At 46.6% G+C, this 27,831-nt stretch overlaps 1 protein-coding gene across 1 annotated transcript; it reads right to left on the minus strand.

Moving 5' to 3' along the window:
- Positions 1-1,246: 1,246 nt before the first annotated feature.
- Positions 1,247-27,588, minus strand: Tgm3 (transglutaminase 3). Its single transcript, XM_090352803.1, has 9 exons — positions 27,511-27,588; positions 23,594-23,771; positions 23,372-23,507; positions 15,092-15,195; positions 12,898-13,143; positions 8,033-8,341; positions 5,383-5,540; positions 2,495-2,628; positions 1,247-1,849 (listed from the first exon to the last, which is right to left on the minus strand). The coding sequence occupies exons 1-9, from the start codon at positions 27,511-27,513 to the stop codon at positions 1,702-1,704; spliced, it is 1,416 nt and encodes a 471-aa protein (XP_090208929.1). The 5' UTR covers positions 27,514-27,588; the 3' UTR covers positions 1,247-1,701.
- Between the last annotated feature and the right edge of the window lie 243 nt (positions 27,589-27,831).

Raw genomic sequence — 27,831 nt, forward strand, 5'->3', positions numbered from 1 at the left:
CAGGAAGAAATGAGCATTTCTAGATTTCTTTCTTTCTGTGGTAGACCAAAGCAGAAATCTTTCAGCAGGAGGAAGGAGAGAGAGTGGGGGGGGGGGGGGAAGATTAAGGAAGAAAAGAAGGAGGGAGGAAGAAAGGAAGAAGGTAAAAGGGAAAGTGGGGGATGAAAGAAAGGAAGAAAGGAAAAAGAAGGAAGGGAAGAAGGAAAGAAAAAGAAATGAAGGGAAGGGAAGGAAAAGAGTGTTAAGATCTCCTTCCTAAGCAAAAAGAGGCCCGAGTCTCTTTTTTAGTGGAGATGCTGGGACTTGCAGGTAGAGAGTGGACCTCTCTGTGGAGACTGGCCTGGCTCCTGACATTTGGGAAGTCAAGTAGAATCACCATAAAGGGATTTGTCAAGTGACAGGAGGGCTGTGGGATCCACTGGGGATTATTTTAAGGGGTGAGGACTGAGGAGCAATCAGAGGTTACATGGGGCCCCTAACCACTCTGTGGCCAGCTGACATGGCACACCTCTCCCACTGTACAACAAGGAGCATTGCACAATGGTGTGTTATGGTCTGCTGTGGGTTGAGCTTGTCTTCAGGTGTATTATGGTTCTTGGCATGGGAGGCAGGACTTGTAGGAGGGGAGTGGGAGCCTGTTAGAAGGATGTCAGGTCATTGAGAGGAAATGCCCTCAGTAAGCATAACAGTCATTCGCATGAGATCCCTATGTTCATTCTCCTGAGTGACTTTTGACAACAAGACCTCCCCTCCTCACTCTCTGGCTTCCTGACTCATCTTGGCACATTATCTTGCCATCTGCCCTGAATCCCTCACCACAGCTGCTGGCATGCTGGTGAACTTCCAGTCCCCAAGGGTACCAGCTAGATAAACCTCTTCTTGTCTTTGGACATGATCCAGCCTCTGGTGGTTTGTTACAGCAACACAAAATAGACTGGGCTATCACCAGCAGATTGCTCTGCTGAAGGCTTCCAACAAAGTCCTTTCTCACTCTGAAACAAGTAGAAAGTCCTAGAGAGGACGCGAAACGTATCCAGACCAAGGATCTCCCTATTTCATTTTGTCTATCTTGGAACCTATTAGAATTTTTTCTCTCGATTTGGCTCGATATGTGTCTTTTCTTGTACCCAGAGCCCACTTGCTATGACATTGGAACACAGAACAAACTCATCCCTTCTTTAGATCCACAAGCAGACCAACCCTCAGGCAAAGCAGCAGTCTTCCACGGATAATCATACTTGTTTAACATTTATTTTGATTGTCAGGATGTAAATACCACAGCACATAACTGAATCATCCCCTGCCCTCCACCGAGGCTTAAGAAGGAGCAGGAACTATCCCAGCTCTAGTAGGCTAGGAATCAGCATCTAGTCCAGACAGGCTTCTCCCAGCATGCACTTGGACAGCCCAGTCCTGTAGCTCCAGTAGTGCTGTGTGCATAGGGGGTTGGGGTGGGGGGCAGGAGTGAGCAGGGGCCATGGGCTCACAGAGCAGGTGGGGAATGTGCAAAAGTGATCAAGTAGCAGCCAGAGAGGACCCGGCCCCAGCCTGGGGTATGTTAGAGGTCCATGTCTCAGCACAGCCTTGGGGCCAGAGGGGGCCTCCAGGACTGAACAGCATGAGCAGGAGTGTCACATCACAGGTGAGCCCTCCCTGCTCTGCGTCCCCAGGTGTGTGTGTGGGGAGGGGAGTGGGGGGCCTTCACTCGGCCACGTCGATGGACAGCATGGCCTTGATCGCAGGGAACTTGTTGCAGGAGAAGTCAGCGAGCAGTTGCTTGGTGCCACTCCGGGTGGGCAGGATCTCAAAACGGATCCGGGACTTCTCCTTGGGGCGCAGAGCTGGCACTCTAGTGGGGAAAGGGCACAAGTGGGGGTTCATGTGAGATCCGTGGGCTCGGTTGAACCTCTGTGACCCCCATCTCCTACTCTAGTCATGGGAAGGCAAGGCCTTCCCTTGTTCAGCAAGCTCTAGCCCCTCCGGCCTGTCACCTTCTCCAGAAGAAGGAGGTAAGGCCAACCAGTCTCCCATGTATGCTAAGCTCCCCGGGTGCTGGTGGCTCACACCTGTAATCTTAGCTACTGAGATCTGAGGCTCAGGGTTTGAAACCAGCTAGAGCAGAAAAATCCATGAGATTCTCACCTCCAACAAACCACCAAAAAGATGGAGATGGAGCTGTGGCTCAAGTGGTAGAATGTTAGCCTTGAGGACAAAAAGCTCAGGGGACAGCAGTCAGACCCTGAGTCCAACAACAAGTATGCTGAGTTCTTAGGGCCAGCTGTTTGCCACAATGACCCGGCCTTCTTAAGAATTCATGTTTTGTGAATCCCCAACAAAATGCAAATACAGATTCCTGAGGTCCAACACTCCCATCCCCCCCAAAATGAAGAACTCCCCCCCTCACTCCTCAAAGTCAGATTGTGCTGTGTGTCTTTCCAGGACCTGGCACCTCTGTCCTTCCATCCCCACACCACGGTGCAGGCTTAGGACTCACTCTATCTTGAGGTTGCCCCGGAGAAGGCCGCTGCCCTCGACCATCAACACACAGTCCTTCACTGGCTCATCCAGGGGGTTGGAAAAAAGCATCTGCACATTCACAGGCTTCTGTACTTGAGCCTGCTCCAGAACCTGCAAGGGAGAAGGGATGTGGAGTCAGGATACTGGGTCCTGGGCCCCTGCCTGACATCAGTGAGGGCTGGCCAGGAGAACGTGACGGTGGGGAGGTTGTCATGGAGGACGCAGGTAGGGGGTTTTTATTTAGTCCTCCTATGTACTTGGTGGCTGACAGCCACACAAGTGGGTCCTCAGTATTAGTGTTGTCCTCACACTGTGAAGCAAAGGGCAAACTCTTATTTCTCAGGACAGCCTCTGCTCAGGACCGCAAGCTCTGAGAGGGTTAGGTGATTTCTCATGCTAAATTAATGTTTATTTTCTCAACCTTTCACTCATTGGTTCTGTTCTGTTCCTTTAAAGTCTGAATCTCCCTTCCTGAGAGGTTCCATGGATATTCAAGATGGTGACCACAGCTCTGAGACAGCTCATAACCAAGCTCATAGACAAAGCCTTTTCCATCCAGATCCGAGTCTCCCATCTCCATCCAGATCATTCTTCTCTGATGATACCCAGAATCCTGATTTCTGCCTAAACTTCTGAAGTTCCTGTACATCAGGTTGTACTCTGGACAGGGTATCCACCACTGACCATACAGAGGTGAGACCTGATAAAGCCCAGAGTTCAGGGTCAGAAAAGCCACCTGGACTATTTACAGCAAATGACACACAAAAGCTATTGTGCTTCTTCCAAGAATCAGCAGACATCGGTGACAAAGGCAGGCACTGATCACCTATCTCCTAACAGGGAACACATGAGATCAGGGATAAGAAAGAAAATGGGCGGGTAATTGAGATGGAAATTATATGGCTCATGGATTTCTTTTCTTCTATTTTTGAGGATCACTGGAGGTTGCTGTTTATTTTAGGGTGTTTCAGGGCTTTTCTTGTCATTATTTCTCATAGCAACCATTTCTACAGTGACAAAGCGGAGGTTCAAACTGATTGGATCACTGGGAAAATTCACACTCTGGGAAACAGTAGGGCCCAGCTGGCTCCAAGCCTTTGTTGCTTTGACAGAGTTGCAATATCTACCAATAATTTATGAGTAACAGAAGCAGTTCAAGGACCACAGTGTGTACAATTTCTCCCAAAGAACTCATTGGTAGAGTGATACATAATTTTATGATACTGTGACATAACCAAGCTACATAAATGGTACCATACTTTACCTCATTGATATTTAATTTAGTTTTCCATGCATTTGTTGCTCTCTTTATTGTTGCTTATTCACATCTCCCATGTACCAGAATCTATAAATGCAACCCAATCATCCTTGGAACAATATTCAGATTATATGTCTGGTTCCATGGGCTAAAGGCCTCAGAGCTAATTAACAATCCATGACAGATAGGAGAATGGGATTTCTATCCAGATTATTATGCATTCATGTAGAACATCTTAATGAGTTTAGAAATCTGTGCCTGGCACTGAGTGAACAATATGTGGATTCATTCAGTTAGATAAGAATTTTTCACTTTTCTGGAGGCATAAGTAGAGTATGACTGAGAGAAGGAAGATCTGGTATATTTCATGAAGATGCAACTAGAAAATTCACACACACTTCCAGCCATTGTACACATATCCCACAGTGTGTTCTGATTTCTAAAGATGCTGTAATATATTGTAAGATAAGTTAGACTCGATATGGAAATCCAAAGGACACAGATCAAAATTGCTAACTAAGAATGTGAATGCAGAGCTGGGGTTCAAGGGGAAGAGTGTATGCCCAGCAAGAAGGAAAGCCTGAATTCAAATCCCAGTAACATAAAAAAAATGTTAAGGCTATAAGGAAGTTTGAGGATATTAGACAAGGAAGATCATGGAGAAAATCAACTTCAGTTAGACACAAGTCATTTTAAGGTAAAGTGTTTTTATCACTCAACTAGCTACTGCCCAGGAGTTGTTTCCCAGCTCCAGGAATTTGAACAGCCAGGCAGCCATGCTTTATGTGAACACACAGAACATTTCTTGGGACCGCAGGAGAAGCTACGCCATGCCAGGGGACACAAAGGAATGGACAATGACCCTTCTCATCTGGGAAGGAAACAATAACACAGCCCAGAACCACTAGCCTAATTCCGCTTCTGACCAATGGAGGGCACTGTTTCTGTTTTTACAGTCATGAGTTATCTATGGAAACCATGCCAGGGGAGACAGTGATGAGCCCAGAACTAGAGCACCTGCCCTCTGCGCGTTTACAGTCAAGGGACTAAATCGTGGCACAAGTCAAGGTATGAGTTGAGTTGGGACCAATGCTGTGAAGGAAGAAGCCAGAGATTTCCGAAGATGCGGAAATGGAGACAGGATTTGTAGGATCAGGAAAGGCCTCCAGTTTATACCAGAGTGTGACTGACAGGGTACAAGAACCTGAGGTTAGGCTCCGGAGGGTTTACCATTCTGAAACTCTGACTCTCCACAGAGTGAGGAGATACCAGGTAGTCCTACCTGCTTCTGACCTGTTCCTTAAATAGTGGCCAGACTACGGCTACAGGGGGATGTATGGACTCCCTCCGCCAAAGAAGCTTCCTGGCGAATGTATCTTACTTATCTTGCCAGACAGAGAGCAAGAACCCTGAGCCCTTGGCTGGCCCACTTGGCAGAGGCTGGACCCGAGCGGAGGCCAGTCTCTGCCCACCTCAGTTGCAAAGGAATTTTCCTTTGTGGTCTTGGCCGAGCTGTGGCTCATGGAGGCTGGTACGGCTGTTGGGGCCAGGCTGGCTGGCTTGGCTGGGGGGGCGGGGCAGTGAGGACCCTTCTCACCATCCCTTACCTCCAGGGTCAAGGTGGGGTTGTCTAGGATGACAACTCGTTCCACCACCACCTCAGCCTCGTCTGGCACCTTGCACACAGCTGTGGTCCGGATCATGTTGTCTGACTTCAGGTACTTGTCGTACTGGGTGTATGCGATCTTTACTGGGTGCTGGACTTCTGGAAGGAGAAGTGGAAGGGAGAGTGAACGTGAGTTCTGTAACCTGATATTGAGCCGGGGGCCAGCTAGCAGGAGCATGGCTCCAGAGCAGGGCCCCGGGAAAGAAACCAAGACTTAAGCAAGTACGATTTCTACAAGGATGGCCTTAAAGGACCCGAGCACAGCTGCCTCTCCCAACCCCCGGGAAAATGTTGGAGAGCAAGTTTCCTTCTCAGGGACAGAGGAAGAATAGGAATGTTAACTGATTGCCTAATGGCAATAGCAACAAGGACGGCAACACAGTAATAACTTGGAGGGAAGCCAGGGTATCAGCTAAGTAAGTGCCTAGAGTCCTCTCAGCCATCTAATAAGCTGGGACCCCACTGCAACAGCATGCCCGACTCCTTTTCCACCCCTGGGCTCTCCTGCTTTGAAGTCATCCATATGTCATGAAGAAAAGTTTTTGAGTGTGTGTGTATGTGTGTGTGCGTGCACACGCACAATGCACGCACATGTGTGCATACCTGCATGTGCATGTGTGTGTGCATGCCAGTTGTAGAGCTTAAACTCAGGGCCTGGATGCTCTTCCTGAGCTTTTTGTGCTCAGAGCTGTATTACTTGGGCCACAGCTCCACTTCCAGCTTTTCAGTGGTTAATTGGAAGTGAGTCTAATAGAGTTGCCTGTCCTGGCTGGCTTTGCATCACAGTCCTCAGATTTCACCCTCCCTGAGTAGCTAGAATTAGAGGTGGGAGCCACTGGCACTCAGGAGTACAGTTTTTTAAAGACTTTCTTTTATGTCATGACAAAATCTTCCATGGCTCCTTGCTGCCCTAGGGGATAAAATTCACACCTTCGACCTGGCTCATCTTCAATCAGGCCCAGCCTCACCTATCCTGTAAAGACTCCCCCCTCCCCCTGTTTCTCTCTCTCTAGTGCTGGGAAAAGAATCCAGGACCTTGTGTGTACTAGACAAATTCTGTACTAGTGAGTCAATATGCCCAGTTCCCAACCCTCTCTTCTGGTCCCACAGGCCACAGGCTCTCCTTGTTCCTCGCATAGTTTTAGGCCTGGGGATTGCTGGATGGCCTGAGAGCAAGCCTGTGAGAAGGAAGCTGCCTCTGTCCCTAGTATCAGAAGAACTGGCCAAAGCTATCCCTATGGTATCGGAGAGGCCTTTACACCATCTGTCTAATCCTCTAATCCTTTGAATCTTCAGGCTCACTGAAGGGACTTACTCATAGACACCAGTGTGATCACATTGCCTGCCTCCCCACCCCACCTCCCATTTCACTCTGCTAGCTCTTTCAGAAGATTCCAAAGGGGGAGAAAACTGTATCTTTCATGTGGATTGTGTTTGGTTTGCAGAAACAGCTCAGAGGTAGAGTGCTTGCCTTGCATGTGTGAGGCTCTGGGTTGCATCCCCAGCTCCTCCACCCCAGAGTTCTTCCTTTGAGTTTCCAAAGGAAGCGATAATTTAACAGGTCCCTTAGAGACCAGGAAGATTTCTGCCAATGTTCAGCCACAAGACAGAGCAGAGTGCTAAGGGATGCTGTTTTGTGACAGGTGTAACATCTCAATTTCTCAGCAGTCAGGACTCTCTCAAGATGGGCTGGATATTCCTTTGGGGAAACAAAGAGCCACTCCACCCTTGTTAATCTGCTTGGTAAGCCCTAACTTTTCACAAGAGCCTCAAGGATTTTGCCAACGTGGGCATACCTGCATTCTAATCCCACAGTACCAATCTTCCTTTGCTCCTCCTCATTCCCTTCCCACCTGCACCACCCTAGGGTGAGGCACTGGTCCTCCCGAAGGCTCGGACTTCCAAGGAAACCCGTCATGCCACTCGCTCCCTGGCAGCTGTGGAGAACAACTGGGTAAGGATTCAGACCTGGAGATCCATTGCATCCCTGCCAGGGTCAGACCTGAAAAGGGATTTGTAGGGGAAGAAGGGTGGGTGGAGCGTGAAGTAGGAGCGTGAAGGCAGCAACATGACACTGTGAATGGTAGAGAGCTGGCCCTGGCTGTAGCGACAGAAAACCAAGGTGTAAGACCATGGCATTGTTTACTTGGTATGTTCGTCTTGGAACCAAGTCCTAACTCTCTCCGAATCCCTGTAACATGGGCACTGAAGTCTACCCTTGTCACCGTCCCGTGAGGCAGTGCTCACAGGCATCCTCTATAGAGTGGGACGTTCACGTCCAGCTTTTTGCTGGTGAATTCATTGGAGATAAAAGTTTCTCAGATGTAGTTGCTTGGGCTGGATTTGCACTGCAATCCTCAGATCTCAGCCTCCTGAGTAGCCAGGATTATAGGTATGAACCACTGGTGGCTGATGTCCCATACCTGGTTTATTGAGATGGGAACTTTCAGAGCATCGATAGTCTAAGCCCATGGATTGCTCCCGTCCTTAGCTGTCTTACTTGGAACCCAGCCAGAACCCTCTAGATCCAACAGATGACACTTTCTACCTTGGCTTTGTGGAGCCCCAGCAATGATAGGACCACAGGTTACCTTCTTCAGGGTCCAGGGATATTGTGGCGGAGTCCTTCCACACCTCATGCACAAGTGTGCCATTGTAGACGATAGTCCAGGCTGTCATGTTCACAGTCACGGTCTTCCTGTCCCTGCTCAAGTTTTTGAGCAGCAAGGCTAGGCTGACCTCTTTGCCTACTGCCAGTACACCCGTGACCTTGAACTTCCCAGAGATGCTGGGCTTTCCTTCCTCGCTGGCCAAATCTCTTGCAGATGTAGCACCAAACGATGCATTGGGTTTAAGTTTGCTCAGAGCCTTTTGGTGCACTCTCCTTTCCTCATTGGAACCTGTGTTGGGGACAGATAGGAAGGGGCATCTCAGGATGTGGCAGCAACTCAGCCCAAGGACAGCGCCGCCTAGTGAAGAGGAGGGACCAAGGCTCTACTCCCATGCAACCATGTCACTCTGGCCAGCACCCAATCGCACCAGGACTCTAACCTCATCCTCTTTAACAGAAGACTCCCCCGCCCCCCCACCAGCTATTTGATCTCTGGTCCTTTTCCAGTCAGGTCAGGCAAAACTGCAAAGCCACTTGAAAAACAACCCGAGTCTTCATAGTTTTTCATTATTTCTCAGATTGTTTCCGCCTCGGGTCCAGCCTTAGCCTGTGATTGGCCATATCTGCTTTGCTTGTTGAAAGGAAATCTTGCTAAGTTTTTGCCCAGAAGGGCCTCTAGCAGCAATCCTCCTAATCTCTGCCTTCCAAACATCTGATATTACAGGTGTAAGCCACCAGAACTAGTTTAGCTTCCTCCCTCGGTCCCTGGCTCCCTCCCTCCTTCCTTCTTTCCTTTCTTCCTCCCCCTCCCCCCTTTCTCCATCCCTCCATCCTTCCTTTCTTTTTAAATGAAAGGTCATTTTTGTTATTGTTGTTGGCCATGGGGCAGGGACTCTGGGTCTGGGCACTGTCCCTGAGCTCTTCAGCTCTAGGCTACTGCTCTACCCCTTGAGCCATAGCACCACTTCCAGTTTTCTAGTGGTTAATTGGAGATAAGAGTCTCCCTCTCTTTAGTGCCCAGGCTGGCTTTGAACCGTGATCCTCAACTCTCAGCCTCCTGAGTAGCTAGGATTACAGGCGTGAGCCACCACACCTGGCTGAAAGGTCATTTTTAAGACTTCAGAAGTAACAAAAACAGTGAGGATGAATTTGTAAGCAAAAAGAAAAGATTGGGGGCCGGGAGTTTGGCCTAGTGGTTAAAGTGCTTGCCTAGCATGCATCAAGACCCGGGTTCGATTCCTTGGTACCACATACATAGAAAAAAGCCGGAAGTGGTGCTGAGGCTCAAGTGGTAGAGCTCTAGCCTTGAGAAAGTCCAAGGACAGTGCTCAGACCCTGAGCTCAAGCCCAGGACTGGCAAAAAAAAAGAAAAGCTTGTGGTTCAAAACTGACTTCATTAAATTTTTTTTTTCAAAACACTTTTCTACATTTCCATCTCTTTCCCAAAGTCATCTTGAGAGTTGATAAGTGACTCTTGTCTGTGCTAGATGACAAGAATCTCCAGGGGGCAGAGGTGTGGCTCAGGTAGTAGAGCACCAGCCCATGAGCCAAAGCATCAGACACAGAAATTAAGTTCCAGTTTCAGACAAAAAAAAATTCTTCATGGCTAATAGGATTCAAGTTATGACTAGCCTGAATTGTCCAGAGATTCTAGATTTCAAAGATGCAAGTGCTGTTATAAAGGCTGGTATTTGGATTCAGATTCAGGCTGCAACAGATGTGACAGCAGAGGGGGCCACAGAGGGCTGGTGACAGTCCCTAAAAGGGCTTGTGGGACGCTCAGCTGAACAACTGCCTCTGAGCCCCTGCGCCAGGCTGACACTTCCCACCTCAAGTGGAAGGCAGATCTACCGTAAAGGAGAAGGCACAGGCCTCCAGGAACCCAGCGGAACAACCCCAGTGACGTCCACAGGATACACAGGGGGTCCCTGAACTCGCCCACCAACTCGTGAGATTCTCCAACGCATCCCATGATAAGCATCACACACCTCAGGGAACCCTCCCCATGCTTAGATGTCTGAGGCCAGGACATCCAGAATCCAGCCGATGAGAGCCAGCTGGTCCAGGCCAAGCTGGGCATGAGATGCAGAGGTGGGTGGGGCTGCCCCCGGGTCTGTTCTAAGGTTCCACCCACACACCCAACTGAAAGAAGGCAGCCAGATTACCCAGGCTGAGAGGTCCTGGTGGGCAAGGTTCTTCTGGATGCCCTTCCATTCTCTAGCTGAGCTGCAGGTCCACGCCCAGGGCTGGTGGCTACCCAGGGATGTGAGCCTTCCGTGCCTGAGACCTTGAAGCAGGTGTGTTTGCACAATGAGCCTCAGAATCTCCTTGCCTATATAGGTCACCTGCTGGGCTTACTCAAGACTAAGCTTCCTGCTGCTGTTTTCTCCCTGCGGTGTTGCTCTTGCGCAAATGCTTAGCAACCCATTTTATGAGCTTTTCTTCCCTGGGGCTCTCTAGACAAGCTGGCAGTGTTAGGTAAGAAGAACTGGGCAACATCAGGCAGAGTGATCTGTTCTGCTGTCATACAGAGGCTGAAGCCCTGCCAGGAATCCTGCAGAGACTCCCCCCCCACCTTCCCCCCACACCTATCCCTCATCATTTCTTAGTAGGTTTGGTTAGGACAGCCAAGGCTCCAAGAAACTAGTCTCCTACATCAGGGTTCCTATATCAGACTAGCAGACAAGGATTTATTCCAGGGAGGCTTCAGACAATCATGCGAACAAGGACCTCCATGTTGTATGGCAGGCACTGTGCTTGGCTCTTGGTGAGCATTTGAATTCAACTGAAGAATCGCTACCCCCATTTTTGTTATTGTTTGTTGTACTGGTCCTGGGGCTTGAACTTGGGACCTATGCACTGTTCCTGACCTTTTGCGCTCAAGGCTGTCACCTTATCCCTTGAGCCACAGCTCCACTTCTGCCATAGTTTTGGTGAGTAATGAAAGAGTCTCATGGACTTTCCTGCCCAGGCTGGCTTCAAACTGTGATCCTCAGATCTCAGCCTCCTGAGAGGCTGAGATTACAGGCTAAGATTACAGGTGTGAGCCACAGGTATCTGGCTGTGACTCCCATTTTATAGCTGAAAAGCAAGGGATCGGGAATCAGAAGGGAACAGCTAGAGGTTGCAGTTGTAAGAAGCAGAACTGGCATTGGCCTTCTGCCTAGGTGATTTCCCCTGCTCCACGTCCTGTTTCTATACCATGTCATAACTGAAAATCCCACCTCTGCCTTCCCATTACCCCATCTGCAGTGGTGTGTCTGTGGGGCCTAGCCTGGAGCTGCCACTCAGGAGGGGCCTGTGGAAAGCTGGCAGAGTCAAAATGGAGTCACTACTTATGTCAACCTCAGTAACAACCAAAATTTATATACAGCAGGAAGGGAAGATGCCTGCATGGGATTATCTAGTAGAAACTATCACAAAAGACTTGGCCAGGTCCAATGCAGTCATTGCACAAAAATCTATCTATATGTGTGTGTGTGTGTGTGTGTGTGTGTGTGTGTATCTCTATATATATGCATATATATATATGTATTTATATATACATACATCTGCCTAGCAGCTGTCTAGTCAACCTCAGATTTGACACCATTCCCATAACTAATCATTGTGGTCAAAGATTACTGTCTCAAAATAACTGATGTAATTTTGTTTTTTGTCTCTAAAAGTTCCCCAGGCCTCACTGTAGTTTACTAGAGCATACGCTAGGACATATATGTTCTCATTGCAATGCTTAGCTACTTGCAAATAAATATCATTATTCCTCAGACAATCTCAGTGGGATGGATTGATTGATTGATTGATTGATTTATGTCAATAGGCTCCATCTATGTTTATTTACTGAGCCGAAGGCCATTTGTCTTGGGAACAGTCTGCCAAGCCACATGAGTATGACTGAAGTCCCGGCTCTAATTCCCCAAGAATCGTGCCTCAAAATGTCTACAAACACCAGTACTCAAAAGCGTCATCTTCCTGGCTTTGGAGTCAGAGCACATTCCCTGCCGGCTTTCCGGTTTTATAAATTCTGGTAAATACCAACAGCCAGCAGTTGTTCGAAGAAGAGGGCTTATTTTAGGGGGCACTGTGGGTATCTTGACACCCCTGGGAACCCAACAGTAGGAGTAGCCATTTTAAGAGTAAACTCGACCCCATTAAGGAGCAACCCTGGCCTTTTTGGAGAAAATACCAGATTACTTTAGGCAATTTCTCAAAATGAACTTCACCTTCAAATGCTGAAATCCTGTCCCCCATTGAGAACTACTACCATGCAGCTTTTTTCCCAAAGCAACTTCTAAGCAATAAATGTAATTGGGCTAAATAAAGACGCTTTTACTATGTCTGTCCTTCCAGCTGACCTTAGCAGGGGTAGGGGCCGAGGGGGGGGACGGCTGGAAGTTTCTAGAGCTTTGCTCTTTGCCTTCCCATGGCTTCCTCTGAAAGCACATAGCAAGTCCCATGTCCCTTCTCTGTTCAGCTGCTATTTTCTGCCTATGGTTCTGGGAGGTTAGAGGAACAGGCAGATGGAGAAATCTTTCTTGGGGACTGCCTTCCAGGGACAAGTCTCTCCCTGTGGTATTCCACCACAGAGCTAGCACTCCAGTTTTGTAACTGAGAAAGGAACACAGCTGGAGGTGAGCTGGGTGACAGTTACCCAGGCCCTATCTGTCCCCTTGGCCTGGAGCTGCCCGTGACACTTCTGTCTCCATTGAACGTCAAGTTGAGGGATGGATGGCAGGGAGGCATTCTACTACGTGAGCAGAGACTAGCTGAGGATGAGGCCTGTTTTATGCCTTTATTTTATATGGAAGGCTGTCTACCTGCCACCATGTCAGCACCCCTTCCTACCTTCTGGGTATTTGTACTTGTCCGTGACGTCCATCCGAGAGTTACTGCCCACCGCTTTGGTGCTGATGTACTTCCCGATGGAGACCGTGTCCAGCGTGTTCTGTTTCTGGTTGCCGGTCGTGACGTCGAGGATCCATGTGCTCCGGTCTGCGTTCACCTCCCCAAAAATGAAGATCATGTCGTAATTCAGGTCCACATCCCCTTCTCGGACTGCGATCACGGAAGCAGGGCCGCACTGGAACACTCCTGGTAGCCCGGATGCAGAGGTTGGGTACAGGTTTAGGAAGGCTAGACCCAGCCATACGACAGCCCTCCCAGGCCTGCTTCTCTGGATGGGGTGGGGTGTGAGGGAGGGGTTCTCCACCATCCTAACCTCCTCTCCCCCCCCCAGCTAAACTCCTTTCCCCAACGCACCCAGAATTCCGCAGACAAACCCCACTGATATCATTCTACAATAACACCTGTCCCCAAACCTATCTGTCCAAACACCTGCCCAGAATCTCTATCTAAGCCTGGCTTAACTTGGCATACTTTGGAGACCTAATCAAGCTGTCCTGTGGGCCTGACCCTTGCTGAACCACTGTGTCACTGTGTCCCAAAGAGGACAGGATTCCTGCATCATGCTCTGGCAGCAGCTGCTCACAGTCTTTGCAGATCATTCTTCTCTGGATGTTCTTTGCTTTGATTCTGTGAATACTGACCTTTTCCGTCCCTACCAAGACTGCCTTGGTAGCTTAGATAATAAAAAGATGGACAGACAGGCAGATGGACAGACAGAAGGCAGCATTCCATTGAGGAAATAGCCAGTTGAATGAAAGTAAAATATAAGTTACAGAAAGAAGACCGTTATTCTATTTGTATTTACTTAGGTTTTTGTTTTGTTCTGGGATTTTTCTTTTCTTTTCTTTTCTTTTCTTTTCTTTTCTTTTCTTTTTGCCAGTCCCAGGGCTTGAACTTAGGGCCTAAGCACTATCCTTAGGCTTTCTCAAGGCTAGAGTTCTACCACTCTAGCCATAGCACCCTTTCTGACTTTTTCTATGTATGTGGAACTGAAGAATTGAATTCAGGTCTTTGTGCATGCTAGGCAAGCACTCTACCACTAGGCCAAACTCCCGATGCCTGAGCTTTTGTGTTCAAGGCTAGTGTTCTACTATTGATCCACAGCCTCACTTTCAGCTCTTTTCTTTTCTTTTCTTTTCTTTTCTTTTCTTTTCTCTTCTCTTCTCTTCTTTTCTTTTCTGGTTAATTGTAGATAATAGCCTCTTGGACTTTTCCTACTCAGGCTGGCTTCCAACCTCTATCTTCAGATCTCAGCATCCTGAGTAGCTAAGATTACAAGCATGAGCCACTGACATCCAGCTCTCATTTTCCTTTCTTAAAACGATGCTTACAACCCATTATCTTGATTTTATAATCACTAATGCTTGCAATAGAAAAAAAATTTCAGAAAAGATCATCCCCTTAGCCCTAAATCTAGTAACTTATCTGCATCTACTAGAAGTTATGATGTGGGGTGGGCGTGTTGGGAAAAGGTAGGATTTCATTCTTTCTTATAAAAGTTCTTTTAGAATGGCTTAAATTTCCAAAGTTGTGCTTTCTCAATCCTCATAAATCTATATTGCTTTATAAATCTTTTTACTGTGGGGAAGAAATAACTCGCAACGACAAGGCACACTGCTTTAGTGGTAAGAGGAGGAGCTGGAGAGACTCCAAGAGAGCTTGGGGCCCCAGCCCTGATGGCAGAGAAGTTTAAGAGGGGCAGGGCAAGATGGTCTGCCTGAAGAGGAGCTTAGCCTGGCAGGGGACACATGAGAGCAGAGAGACCATGATGGGGTCATAATCCTGGAGATAAAGTATAGAGTGGAGAGGGAGGGGCAGCCATAAGGTTTCTGTGTGGGGAGGGACAGGCTGCTGGAAATGGTGCCATAAAAGTGTCCCTGGCTGGGAAAGGCTTCTTTTCTTTGCTACCTGGCAGCAGCTGCTGAATTGGGCAAAGAGAAGGCCTCATTTAAACAGCGACCCTGAGCTGAGCAAAACCGGGAGAAGAAATGTATTCTTCAGCTATTTTTCTTTGAATCCCATCATGCACTGCAGGGGCTGGGGAGGATTGTGGGTGGCTGCCTGCTGGGCTATCAATAATGTAGAGGCTCACGGCATAGAGCCAAGTCCAAAGCAAAGACTGGCGGAGGGTTACCTTGGCTCCTCTCCTGTGGTGTAGCGTCCAAAACCTGCCATCCATTGTAGGAGGGGCCCAAGTCAGTCCTCACAAACCAGCCTTCATTCCAGACGTGGAAATTCCTGTAGACAGAAGGCCACACAATTGGTGAGTGACAGGACACAGCTTCTCTGATCTGGCAGTACAGTGCTGTGATCTTCCTGGCAGAGTTAGCTAGTGTGTCAAGCCCTGATTGGGATTGTCTCACAGAAATCAGCCAGGACTGTTAAATGACTACCACCCACTTTTCATAAAAGGGGAAACTGAGGCACAAGGTCATAATGGAGTCAAAATCTGGATCCAGGGATGCCTATCTTCAAAGCCAAACACAGTCTACTGCATTCTGAGGAGGAGAATGAATCAGGAGGCAGCAGGTCCTTCCAGCAGGCAGACCCACACCGCTTTCTCTTTGCATCTTGGAGGGAATACTTCTGAATTGGTGTAGGCTGAGAAGGAGCGGGGTGGAAGGCGGATGACAGGTCTGGTTAAGAGCCACACGACCTGTTGCCTGAGATCTGAATTGAGGAATGATAGAGACCAGTTCTGAAATATTCTTCAGCAGCAGCGTTGTGTTGTGTCCCTGTCTGTGGGGACACTGTGGACACGGTCAATTGGCCAATCTTATTCACCCCATCTCTAGTCCATCCCTCGTTTCATCTCTACCCCCACTGAAATGGCACCAACACTGTCCATACAAGCAAGTGGTGAACAAAAATCCTGTAGGTTGGTTTCTGGTGTTAAGGAAGAAGTCCTAACAGAGAGGCTGTTCGTAATAATGAACCCTGAAAAGAAAAAAACAAGTAAAAAGAAAGTAGGAAGATAAACATGGAAAGTAGAAAATATAGACCAAATAGAAAATAGAAAGTAAATGGAGCCAGAAAGTTTGGGGGCAGTCAACCCTTGGCAGAATTATCCAGCATGGGGCAAGTTGCACTTTTGTAACTTTGCCCCAAAGATGGGCCAAAATCAGGGAAAAGTATAGCATGGTAAAAATGGAGCCAGCCAGCCTGCCTGTCTCTTTCTGACCTGAGGAGGCAGGAAACAGAGCTTGGGTTAACCAGGGTCTCTGGACAGTGCAGGAGGGTTTCTGAAGAATTAGGGAAAAGGAATCTCAAACTTATCTCTAAATTCTGCCTAAACTTCTGGGCTGTCCCAGACACATGCACGCAGGAGAGAGATGATAAGAAGTGCTGGTAGAAATAGCTTGGCATTGGAGATGCTGTCTACAAAGGTGTGACAGCATTCAGGCTAAGGTCTCCCAAGATGAACACAAAACAACGGAATGCAGATATACCCACAACGCAGGTAGAATGGATGTTCCTTAATATGAGAATAACCAGAAAAGTGTAACTGATCCTCAAGGGAAAAGATGATCAACAGAGATGAACTTTACAATAATCAAGATGTTGGAACTGTCAGATAAGACCTCTAAAAGCAGCTGTTATATATGTGCTTAATGAAGTAAAGGGGAAATATGTTCATGCTGAAGGAATGGAGAGGAACTCTTGACAGAGAAATTGAAAATATTAAAAAGTACAACCAAATGGACATTTATGTGTGTGGAGGTGGTTGGGGGTCCTAGGGCTTGAACTGGAGGCTTAAAACTATCCCTGGGCTTTTGTGCTCAGAGTTAACACTCTACCATTTGAGCTACAGTTCTACTTTCTGTTTTTTGGTGGTTAATTAGATATAAAAGTCTAAAGGCTTTTTCCTGCCAAGGCTGGCTTTGATCTTTGATTCTCAGATCTCAGCCTCCTGAGTAGCTAGGATTATAGATATGAGGCACTGCCACTGGCCTAGATGGAAAATTTTAACTGCAAAAATAAAATTAAAAGAAGTCCAATATCTAAAATGAAATTGTTCAGTGGATGAAGTTATGAGCAGATGAGATGATAAAGGAAAGAGCAAACTCAAAGGTAGATTAGCAGCAACTATCCAATCTGAAAATGAGAGAGGAATAAAGGTAGAAAGAAAAGCCAGCAAAGCAGAAAAAAATAGCTGCAACATAAATACTTGGCAAAGTCTTAATATTTATGAGGAACCTACACATCAACAAAAATAAGACATAAAAGAAAAACAGGCCAATAAAGGGTAATGAACAGGCAGTTTTCCTATGAAATCTTAATGATTACTGAAGACATGACAATAGCTTTAGCCTCATGACTATAAAGAGAAAATTAAAATGACAAAGAGAAAGGATAACAAGGATGCGTGGATGACACTTATTAGATGATGAAGATTAGGGCTTGGGATGTTTGCCTTTGTTATATTCCCTTCCAGGTGGGAAAAACAAGCCCTAGTGGGAGTTTAAATTGGTGTGACCTTTGTGGAGGGCAATTGGGTAAGGTGTATGAAATGCTTAACATTTTTTTTTTCTTACTCACTGAGCCAGTATTTCCACATCTAGGAATTTCTCCTACAGGAAAACTGGCAAGAGACCCAGACATGCACCGATTAATGCTCACCTCAGCTTTCTTTGCAATAGCAAAAACAAGTTGGCGGAAAAGCCCACTGACAAGGAAATAAAGAAACGAGTTCAGCCACCATATGAGACCATCAAGCCCCAGTCAAGTCACAAGCTAGGCGCTGGTGGCTCATACCTGTAATCCTAGCTACTCAGGAGGCTGTCATCTGAGGATCACTGTTCCAAGCCAGCCTGGGCTGGCTTTCTCCAATTACCCATAAGTAGAGCTGTGGCTCAAGTTGTAGGAGAGCTAGCCTTGAGTATAACATGCTCAGGGACAGTGCCCAGGCACTGAGTTCAAGCCCCAGGAGTTATAAAAAAACAAAATCACAAGCCAAATCCAGTTAGTACTTACACATCCAGATAGCTGAGCTCCATCGTGAAGTAAGGAAATCAAGTGGAGGTCTATTCCTGTAATCCTAGCACTCAGGAAGCCGAGGTAAGATAATTGTTAGCTCCAGGTTAACCTGGGCTACCTTTCCTCTAAATCAAAACAACAACAACAACAACCCCCAAACAAGACCAACCATACTGGCAATTAGTGTCTAAAGTAAAATAAAAATAGAAAATTATTAGTTAAAAAAATCAAGTTACTGACAGGGTACCATGGCTCATGCCCTGTAATCCTAGTCACCTAGGAAGCTGAGATTTCAAAGCCATTTCAAGTAGAAAAATCTATGAGACTCTTATCACTAACTGTCCAGGAAAAGCCACAAATGGTGTTGTGACTCAAATGGCAGAGTGCCAGCCTTGAGTGAAAAAAAAAAGCAGGAAGCCCTGATTCAATTTCCAGTACTAGGGGGGAAAATGAGAGAAAGTTAGATTCCAATAATTCTGTTGTCTTAGCTATGACCAACTGTTTAATATATGTTATATACACAGTGCCTATAAAATAAATTGTACATTATTTATTTTTGTTATGTTTGAATGTTTATAGTTAGAATTACATTACTCATTACTTCTATAATTAGAAAATAAATATTTTTAAATTATGTATATATGTCACTGATCATGGCTAACACAGTAAGTGATGGTATGGAAAGTCAAATGTTCTGACTGCCTTAGATAGTTCTTGGTTTTGTTTTGTTTGGTGTGACTGCTGGAAAGTGAGCCAAGGGCCTTGTTTATGTGAGGCAAGCATTCTACCACTGAGATCCCCCCCCCACCAACTCTCATATTAATTAGTTCATTAAATCCTTAACACCATATGGAATGGAAATAATTACTACTCTCATTTGACAATTCTGTAAACTGTGGGAGGCAAAAATTAAATGATGTCCAAGGTCTCACAGCAAGAAAATTCAGGTCCAGGGGAAAAAAAGGGGTAATTCATCTCATAAATATTAGTAGGGAAGGAAATAATAGCTCTCATTTTGGAAGAGTATTTAATGATGTGGAGTAAATGCTTATAATATATGGAATCAAAACCTTGATCAAGCCGGGCACGGTGGCTCGTGCCTGTAATCCTAGCTATTCAGGAGGCTGAGATCTGAGAATCAAGGTTCAAAGCCAGTTGGGCATGAAAGGACCTGAGACTCTTATCTCCAATTAACTTCTAGAAAATGGGATGTGGGGCTTGGCTCAAGGGTAGGGCAATAGCCTGAGTGGTAGCTCAGGGACAGGACAGCAACCAGGCCAAGTTCAAGACCTATGACCCACAAAAACAAAACAAAACAAAACACAAAACCTTGATTAGCCAGGCTTACACCTGTAATCTTAGCTACTCAGGAAGATGAGATCTGAGGACTGGGTTTGAAGCCAGCCTCAGCAGGAAGGTCTGTGAGACTCTAATCTTCAATTAACGACCAGGAAACCAGAGTTCAAGCTCCACAACTGACAAGGAAAAAACCCAAAAAACATGACTAGAGGTATGAAGAAGCTGATTTGTAGGTGTGGCAGGAAGTAGAATATATTTAGTATATGGTTTGTCTCGCACTCAAACCTTGAGAAATGCATGGTCTCAATTCTACAACCGACAACTAGTAAAGGTTGGGTAGAAAATAGCAAATATTAAAAATACCATTTTCAAGTTTCCTATTGTTGTGAAAAAGGGGTCATAATAAAAATTATCTCTAGGAGACCTACAAAGTGTCTTTAACTTTTTATTGTTGTTGTTTTTTGTTTTGTTAGTCATGGGACTTAAACTCAGGGCTTGGGCTGTGACTCAAGTGGTAGTGTACTAGCATTAAGCAAAAGAAGTCAGGGCCAGAGCCCAGGCCCTGAGTTCAAGCCTCAGGACTGGCACACATGGGTACATGTGTGTGTGTGTACTCTCTCTGTCTTTGTCTCTATCTCTCTGTCTCAGTCTCCCTCCCCCCCCCCCAGACACATACACAAATAGCATTCTCTGGTCTGTCTCTGATGCTTTATAGTTCATAAATGTGCCTAAGTTCAAATCTCATCCTCACCGTCCTCTAGGTATGTGCTTTTGGATGTGTCGTTCAGTCTCTCTGGCTCTCTGTAGTCTCATCTGTACGATGGGGTGATAACTATTGTGCCTTCCTCATCATGTGTCAGGACTAAGTGAAAATGTTCTCAGTACCTGGCATATAACATTGGCTCAGCAAATTATTCAAGCTGCTACCCAGGCCACTGCTGGCTACGCTTGTAATGCTAGCTACTCAGGAGGCTGAGATCTGAGGACCCCAGTTTGAGATTAGCCCAAGCAAGAAAGTATGTGAGCCTCTTACCTCCAATTTACCAGCAAAAGGCTGGAAGTGGAGCTGTGGCTCAGGTACTAGAGTGCTAGCCTCGAGAGAGGAAAAAAGAAAAGAAAAAAGCCAAGGAGAAAGCAAGGCCCAGAGTTTTAAGTCCTTTCAGTACCAATACCCAGTCCCCCCCCCCCAATCCATTGTTGCTATTATTGTTACCAAGCATTTTCTTGGTATTTCTTACGTTTCTACGCATTTTCATACTTAGTAAGCATTTTCACTTCACTCTCACTTCTGTTACTTTGGGCAAATCTAGACCAAGTTCCAAAGCCTGGGGCATTTGGAACACATGAAGATTCAGACTGAAGGTTTTCTGTCTAAATCTAGACTGCCCATATAATAACTAGATAGATCAGTAATGTCACTCGGGGACAAAAATAACTCTTGGTTCAGCTCCCCGTCTGGGTGGATTTAATGTGGAAGCGGCATGCTCCCTTGGGGCGGGGTGGCTCTCATACCGAGAGTAGGGTGGGCTGCCACTGTGGAAAGAGGTAGTCGAGTTGGTAAGGGACTGAAAGGATTATGGAGTCCTAGACCAATCCTCATCTCTCACTGATGGAGAAACTTGGGGCTAGAAAGAGAAGACAGCTCTCACAATATCCACTCTGGGCTGTGCAGGACACTCTGGCTCTATGATCTCAAGCTAGTTTTCCAGGCACAGGTTTTCAAGACGGGAGTGGCCACTAGCTCTATTGTGTGGAACAGGGAGTGGGAGAGTGAGGGTGACAGGCCCCATGGAATAATCAGAGCTTCAAGATCTGGCACCCTCCCTCCTGCCAGGCCAACAGAAAGGGCTGTGGAACCAACCCAGGCATGTCTCCATTGGAACCTACTTGCCCCAAAGGTGATTGATTATATTGGGAATGAATTATTGTGCTGATGGGCCATGAGAAGTGTGAGCCAGTAACCAAGAGACCTCGAATTCCCTTTCCTGTTTCACAGCCTCCCTTCTGCCTGGAGGATTTGCTTCCTGGGTTCCCACAGCATGGGCTTGGTCTGCCTGTGTCTTTCACTGGGCATGTCACACACTGTGTCCTGGTTGCTAAGCAGCTTCTGTCCCTTAATAGCTCCATTAAATGACTTCATTAGAGGGATTGAGTCCTAAGCTTTCTGGTTTCTTTGCAGTTACAGGCTTATCATAGGAGGCAGTCTAAAAGATCAGCCATCTTATGCATCAATCAGCTCAACTCTTTTTTTTCCTTCTTCTTTTTTCCGTCTGTCATGGGGCTTGAACTGAGAGTCTAGGCACTGTCCCTGAGTTCTTTTGCTTAAGGCTAGCACTCTACCACTTTAAGCCACAGCTCCACTTCTTGTTTTTGAGTGGTTAATTGGAGATGAGTCTCGTGGGGACTTATCTCCCCAGATTGGCTTTGAACCACAATTCTCAGATCTCAGCCTCCTGAGTAGCTAGGACTACAGGGTTGAGTCACCTGGCGCCGGCTATCAGCAACTTTTGTGAAGGAAACCAGCATTGCTCCCATGTTCAGAATTGGTTGTTATGGGATTACGGACACCACCACAGCCATCACCACCATAATAAAAGGAAAAAGCTAGAGAATGGAAGAGATGCTCGTTATAGTATTTCATCACACAAATAGATGACGAATTTGTGCAGAATTGGAAAGAAAAGCAAAAGTAAGTAAGCTTTCTTAAGAAGAAAATTTCTCTAAAGGAGAATTATACAAGTTACATTCTCCTGTACAGTATATATATATATATACTGTATATATGTGTATATATACATATATACATATATATGGTGCAAGAGTATGAGGGAGAGTTCTGTTATTGTTTATTTGTATGAATAGCTTTTTCTATTAAATAGTTTTCTTTTTATTCCATTAAGTTATGCTAAGCCCACTTCAGAAAACTCAGACCTTAATCTGGGAATGAGAAATAATAAAGAATATTTTATATAGGCCACCTCCAGGTTGAAGGATGACATTTAGTCTAAGATTGCCAAGGCACATACATGCTTGTGAGAAATTATGTGTGTGCATCCTTTGAAATGTATAACAATAGATTATGAATATGAGTGTGGCACTTCACTCAGAGAAACACACAGATACCTAGATGCAGGTATAAATAGTGACATCATTTTAAATTGTCACTTGGTTGTAACTTGGCATATGCTATAACTTTAAATAGTAGTAATAACCTTAAATAAATATTTTGCTGTATATATCATACTCTATGTATAAGGTTTTATATAGCCCTCCTCAGTTAGTATCTATTATAAATTACATATATGCGTGCATAGATATAGTTATATTTGCCCATGGCATATTTCTATTTAACAATAAACAATGCCCAAATACAATTTAAAAAAATTTATCTCCAGTCCAGACTAAGCTTATAGTTTTGTATTCCATCAGCCAAGCTTCATAAGTATAGCTCTGTCAAGGGAATATCTGTTGTTTATCTTAGTCTAGTTAAGAAAGCCCTTGAGTCATATGGGTGGCCTAAAATGAGATACATTTCTATGTCTTACTGGAAATATAACAGCTTCAGCTTTTTTGTTCTAGGCTAGTACTCGGCCTACTGGATCCTAGGGACTCAGAACAGTTCTGTGGACTTTTAGGGACTGTCCTTCACTGACCCTTCTGACAGCAGCGAGCTAGAACAGCCCACTGAGACAAGGCACCCACAAACTGTAATCCTGGCTACTCATGAAGCTGAGGTCTGAGGCACCAGATCTGAAACCAGCTCAGGCAGACCCGTCTGAGACCTCTTACCTCCAATTAGCAATCAAAAAGCCAGAGCTGAAGGTGTAGCTTAAGTAGTAGAGTGCCAACCTTGAGGGGAAAAAGCTAAGCAACAGTACAAGGACTTGAGTTCAAGCCCCAGTACTGTCAGGAGAGAGAGGGAGAGGAAGGGAGAGAGGGAGGGGCAAGGGAAGAGGGGGAGAGGGAGAGGGGCGTGGAGGAAGAGATCTGGGTCTTGGTTAACAGGAGAGCAGCGTTTCCATTCTAGAGCACGTATGGCTGGCACGTTGCTCCCCTCTAGCCTGCAGTGTGGAGGTGGATCCTCTGGGAAGGTGAGCACAGAAGCTTCTCAGAGTCCGGGAAGAGGCACTACACTTACCATACGCTATCACTTCCCTTGTCCAAGGGGTTTCCCATGGCATCGTAGTACACATCCACGCTGAGGTTTCTGTCCGTGTCGTGAGCCGAGTTGAAGTTGGTGATCACGCGAGAGGGAATTCCCAAGGCCCGCAGCACTGCAAGGCAGACTCAGTGTGAGGACACGGCGTGTAGGGTGGAGACGGCCACCCCACACGACTGCCCACTGACCCGGCCAGTGTACCTGTATTGAGGGTCCCGGCAAAGACCCAGCACTGGCCATATCGGACTGGCCTGAAGCCACTTTTTTTCCATTCCTTGAGAATCTCCACGCTCCCGTTCCAATTTCTTGGATCCCGGCCACCTGTGTAACTGCCACTCCAGTTCCCAGCCAGCACACCGTTGTCATCGTTGCTATTGACCTGGACAGAAATAGCCCCAGAGTGAATCAACACCAGGCCTCTGCTATGGGAGTGATTTTTTGAATCACCAGGACAGGAGGTGAGATGAACAAAGGACCCCAAGTGGACTCTTCTGGGATGTCATCCTAACAACAATCCCTTAGGGACACTGAGTAGTTTATGGGTTAAGAGATACTTTGGCTAATGGGTAAATGTGCTGCAAGCTGACATGGAACTTGTGGGAACAGGTAGGGTCTGAACTCTAGCTTGAAGCTGGGTGCTGGTGGCTTTGGCCTGTAATCCTAGAGGTTCAGGAGACTGAGGCCTAAGGATGATGCTTCAAGGCCAGCCTGGGCAAGAAAGTCTCCTGAACCAGAAGTGGAGGTGTGGCTCAAGTGGTAGTGTATCAGCCTTCAGTAAAAGAGCTCAGGAAGAGCACCCAGGCCCTGAGTTCAAGGCCCAGTACCCACAGAAAAGAGAAGAAAAAAAGTCCAGATTGAACAAGACTTGTAAGAAAGAATTCCAAAAGAATTCAGGCTGATCTGTTTGGAGTCTTCATTGGTGTGCCAGTCTTCTAAAAAGATTAATTTAGAATGTTAGGAGCTACCTGCTTCTTAGAAAGAACAAAGGTGGAATATCACTTATTCATTCATTTGTCCATTCATCATTTGTTCATTCATTTGTTCATCCATTTAATGAAAGATGTGGTTCTAAAGAACACACATGCATGGGAAGAACCCAAGAGACCTGAGTTCTGACACACACATGGACATGTTTATGGGATGTCATATTTCTCAAATTATCTATAGGGGACAGGTGTCAGAGATGACATGAAATGAGCCTTTAGCTAGAAATTGCTTAAGCTAGTAACAGGTATGCAGGGATTTATTATACTTTCCTCTCTACTATTGGACAGGTCTGACCTTTCCCTTAATAAAAAACTTGAGAGAGCTGGGTCAGGGAGCCAGTATGTGTGAGGCCTGAGTTTATTTATTTATTTATTTTTTTTTTTGCCAGTCCTGGGCTTGAGCTCAGGGCCTGAGCACTGTCCTTGGACTTTCTCAAGGCTAGAGCTTACCACTTGAGCCTCAGCACCACTTCCGGCTTTTTTCTATGTATGTGGTACCGAGGAATCGAACCCGGGTCTTCATGCATGCTAGGCAAACACTTTAACCACTAGGCCAAATTCCCGGCGAGGCCTGAGTTTTGACCTCTAGCATCACACACATACACGCACGCACACACACACGCACATGAACACACATGCATGTGTGCTTACGTCGAACAGCAAAAGAAAAGAAGCATCTCAGGGTCTCAGTGCTGCCTTGCCATTATCTGCTTGGTGATCAAGCTCAAGTTCAGTCTCTTCTCTCGGCCTGTTGCTTTTTTTTTTTTTTTTGCCAGTCTTGGGCTTGGGATCAGAGCCTGATGAGCTTGAGCACTGTCCTTGAGTTTTCTCAAGGCTAGAGCTCTGCCACTTGAGCCACAGCACCATTTCTGGCTTTTTTCTATGTGTGCAGTACTGAGGAATTGAACCTGGGTCTTCATGCATGCTAGGCAAGCACTTAACCACTAGGCCAAACTCCCAGCCCTCGGCCTATTTCTTCACCATGTGAATCAGGGAAAGTAAGAATCTAATAGGTTCTCAGGTGCCTCCAGCAGTCACGTTTCCAGCCTAGGAAACATTGTCATTTACCCCAACTGTACAAGGAGAGGCCGTGAGCTCCACTCCATCTCTATGGAGCACCACGAATGGTGGGGGCCCCTGAGAGAGGACAATCTGGATTGGGAAGGACCCTGGGCCCACAGCTCCCTGACCCCTCAGCCTCATGAGGATTCCTGGGCTTTTGCCTATCTTCCCAGGATCAGGCAGGTTGGGGCCTTCTCCAGAATGGAAGTGCACAGCCTCTCCCCATCTCCCGAGTCACAATCAGCAGGGTCATCTCTGGCTGAAAGCAGAGCATTTCAAAGCCCTGCACAGGCCGTAATTAGCTCCTGGCCCAGCCCAAAAGGGAGGTCTGGAGAGAGCATCTGGGAGGTGCAGCAGAGGAAATTGGCTCCAAGATAGAGTGGGTTGGCCCCAGGTAGGGAGTGAGTCAGCAGCTGCAGGAGCTGGGCTGGCCTCACCCACTGTCTCTGGGGAACAGAGTCACAGTTTCTCAAGTGACACCGAGTTCCACATTACTTGGTTTTTTTGAGATCCAGTTCCTCTCTCTGCATTTTCCTTCTAGCTCTAGACCTGGCTGGCCTCACATTCTCTGGACCTGTCCCTCTCACGTCCTGCAAGACTTGATTTCAGACCTAGCTCACTTCAAGAAGCCCTCCAGAATGAACCACAGATACGTGCCATGTGGCTAATATGTTGGTTGTCTCATCTTATAAGAGACCAAAACCAAGCCTGATAATATATACCTATAATCTCAACTGCTCAGGAGGCAGAGATAGGAAGGTCACCATCAGAAACCAACCCAGGAAAAGTTAGAAAGATTACTTCAAAAACAAAATAAAAATCAAAGGCCTAAGAGCAGATGGATCACGTGATAGAGGACTAGTCTAGCAAGCGTGAGGCCTTTGATTCAAATCCCAAATATCATTTTTTTAAAGAAAAAGAGGAAAAAAAACCCCATGACATGCCTGAATCAGGAACCAAAGTACAAAGAATCGAAGGATCTTTCAGGATAATTATTTTAAGTTAAAAAAATTACAATGCAAGAACTTGCTTTGACTTTTAGCTTTTTAATTTGTAATTTGGAGGAGATAGGTCACCTTTTGATAGAGGCATTCTCTATATACTGAATGTGAAATCCTTTGAGAGTGTGTGTGTGTGTGTGTGTGTGTGTGTGTACATGAGCAGAAGTTTTGGTGGGATAGAGAGACCCAGGTAAATGGCTCAGAGGCTCTGAGCTGGCAGCTGGAGGACCTGTTGTGACTTGATTCCTCCTGTGAGCAGGACTTTCTCTCTCCATCTAGAATGAATGGGTAGTCCTCCATCCTGTCCTGACTCCAGTGCTCTATCCTGTGGATGAGCTACAGGAGAGCCAAGGAGGTCAAGGCCTCAGGTTAGCTAGGCAGTGTGTTGCCCTCCCAGGAAAGTCCCAAGAGAGCAGAACCCTGACTTTGCATCCTCTTCCCATTCTATCCCTTGTAGAGACATTAAGGACAAGATCCAGTCTCTGCCAAGTCAGGCTTCACCAAGCAGTGGAAAGCACCTTGGGCCAGGCTCTGGTGACTCATGCCTATAATCCTAGCTACTCAGGAGGTTGAGATCTAAGGATTACAGTTTGAAGCCAGCCTGGGCAGGAAAATTCAAGAGATTCTTACCTCCAGTTAACCCCCAAAAAGCCAGAATTGGGGGGCCAGTAGAGTAGCTAGGCATGCATGAAGCCATGGGTTTGATTCCTTGATATCACATAAACAGAAAAAGCCAGAAGTGAGTGGAGCTGTGGTCCAAATGGCAGAGCAAAAGAAGCTCAGGGACAGTGTCCAGGCTCTGAGTTCAAGCCCCAGGACTAGCCAAAAAAAAAAAAAAAGCCAGAAGTGGAACTGTGGCAGAGCACTAGCCTTGAGTGGAAAGAGAAGAGCACCCTGGAGCTAGACCTGAGTCCAGTTCTGCCTCTCCTTCATTTAACCTTTGTTTCAGGCAAACGCTTGAGCTTAGAAGATCCCTGAACATTTGGGGTACTCTCCTGAGATGGTATATGCATACTGTATGTGCCTAACCCCACATGGGAACAACCAGTCGCCTCCTCCCGCCACTCACCATGGCACTCAACACGCGGCCAACGTATTTGGGATCGTTTCTGCGGGCCACATCTGTAGCCGGGTCACGGCGGAAATTCAGACTCTTATCCAAGATGGAGAGACTGATGCTCAGAATATCTTCTTCATACTGTGCAGAGAGGAGCCATAGATCACAATAAAGAAATGGCAGGTGTTGTCAGCTAGTGAAGGGAACCTGGTGAGACCCACAGGACCTGTCGAGGGCCTTTTACTCTGTGGCCTAAATGTCAAGAGATGCTAAGGAGCAGCCACACAGCCAGCCTTGAGCTGAGCCCTGGTGTCCATAAGATCCTGTACCCCC

This window comes from Megascapheus bottae, chromosome 18 (assembly GCF_031878675.1).
Source record: "Megascapheus bottae isolate mThoBot1 chromosome 18, mThoBot2.hap1, whole genome shotgun sequence".
NCBI classification, from domain to species: domain Eukaryota; kingdom Metazoa; phylum Chordata; class Mammalia; order Rodentia; family Geomyidae; genus Megascapheus; species Megascapheus bottae.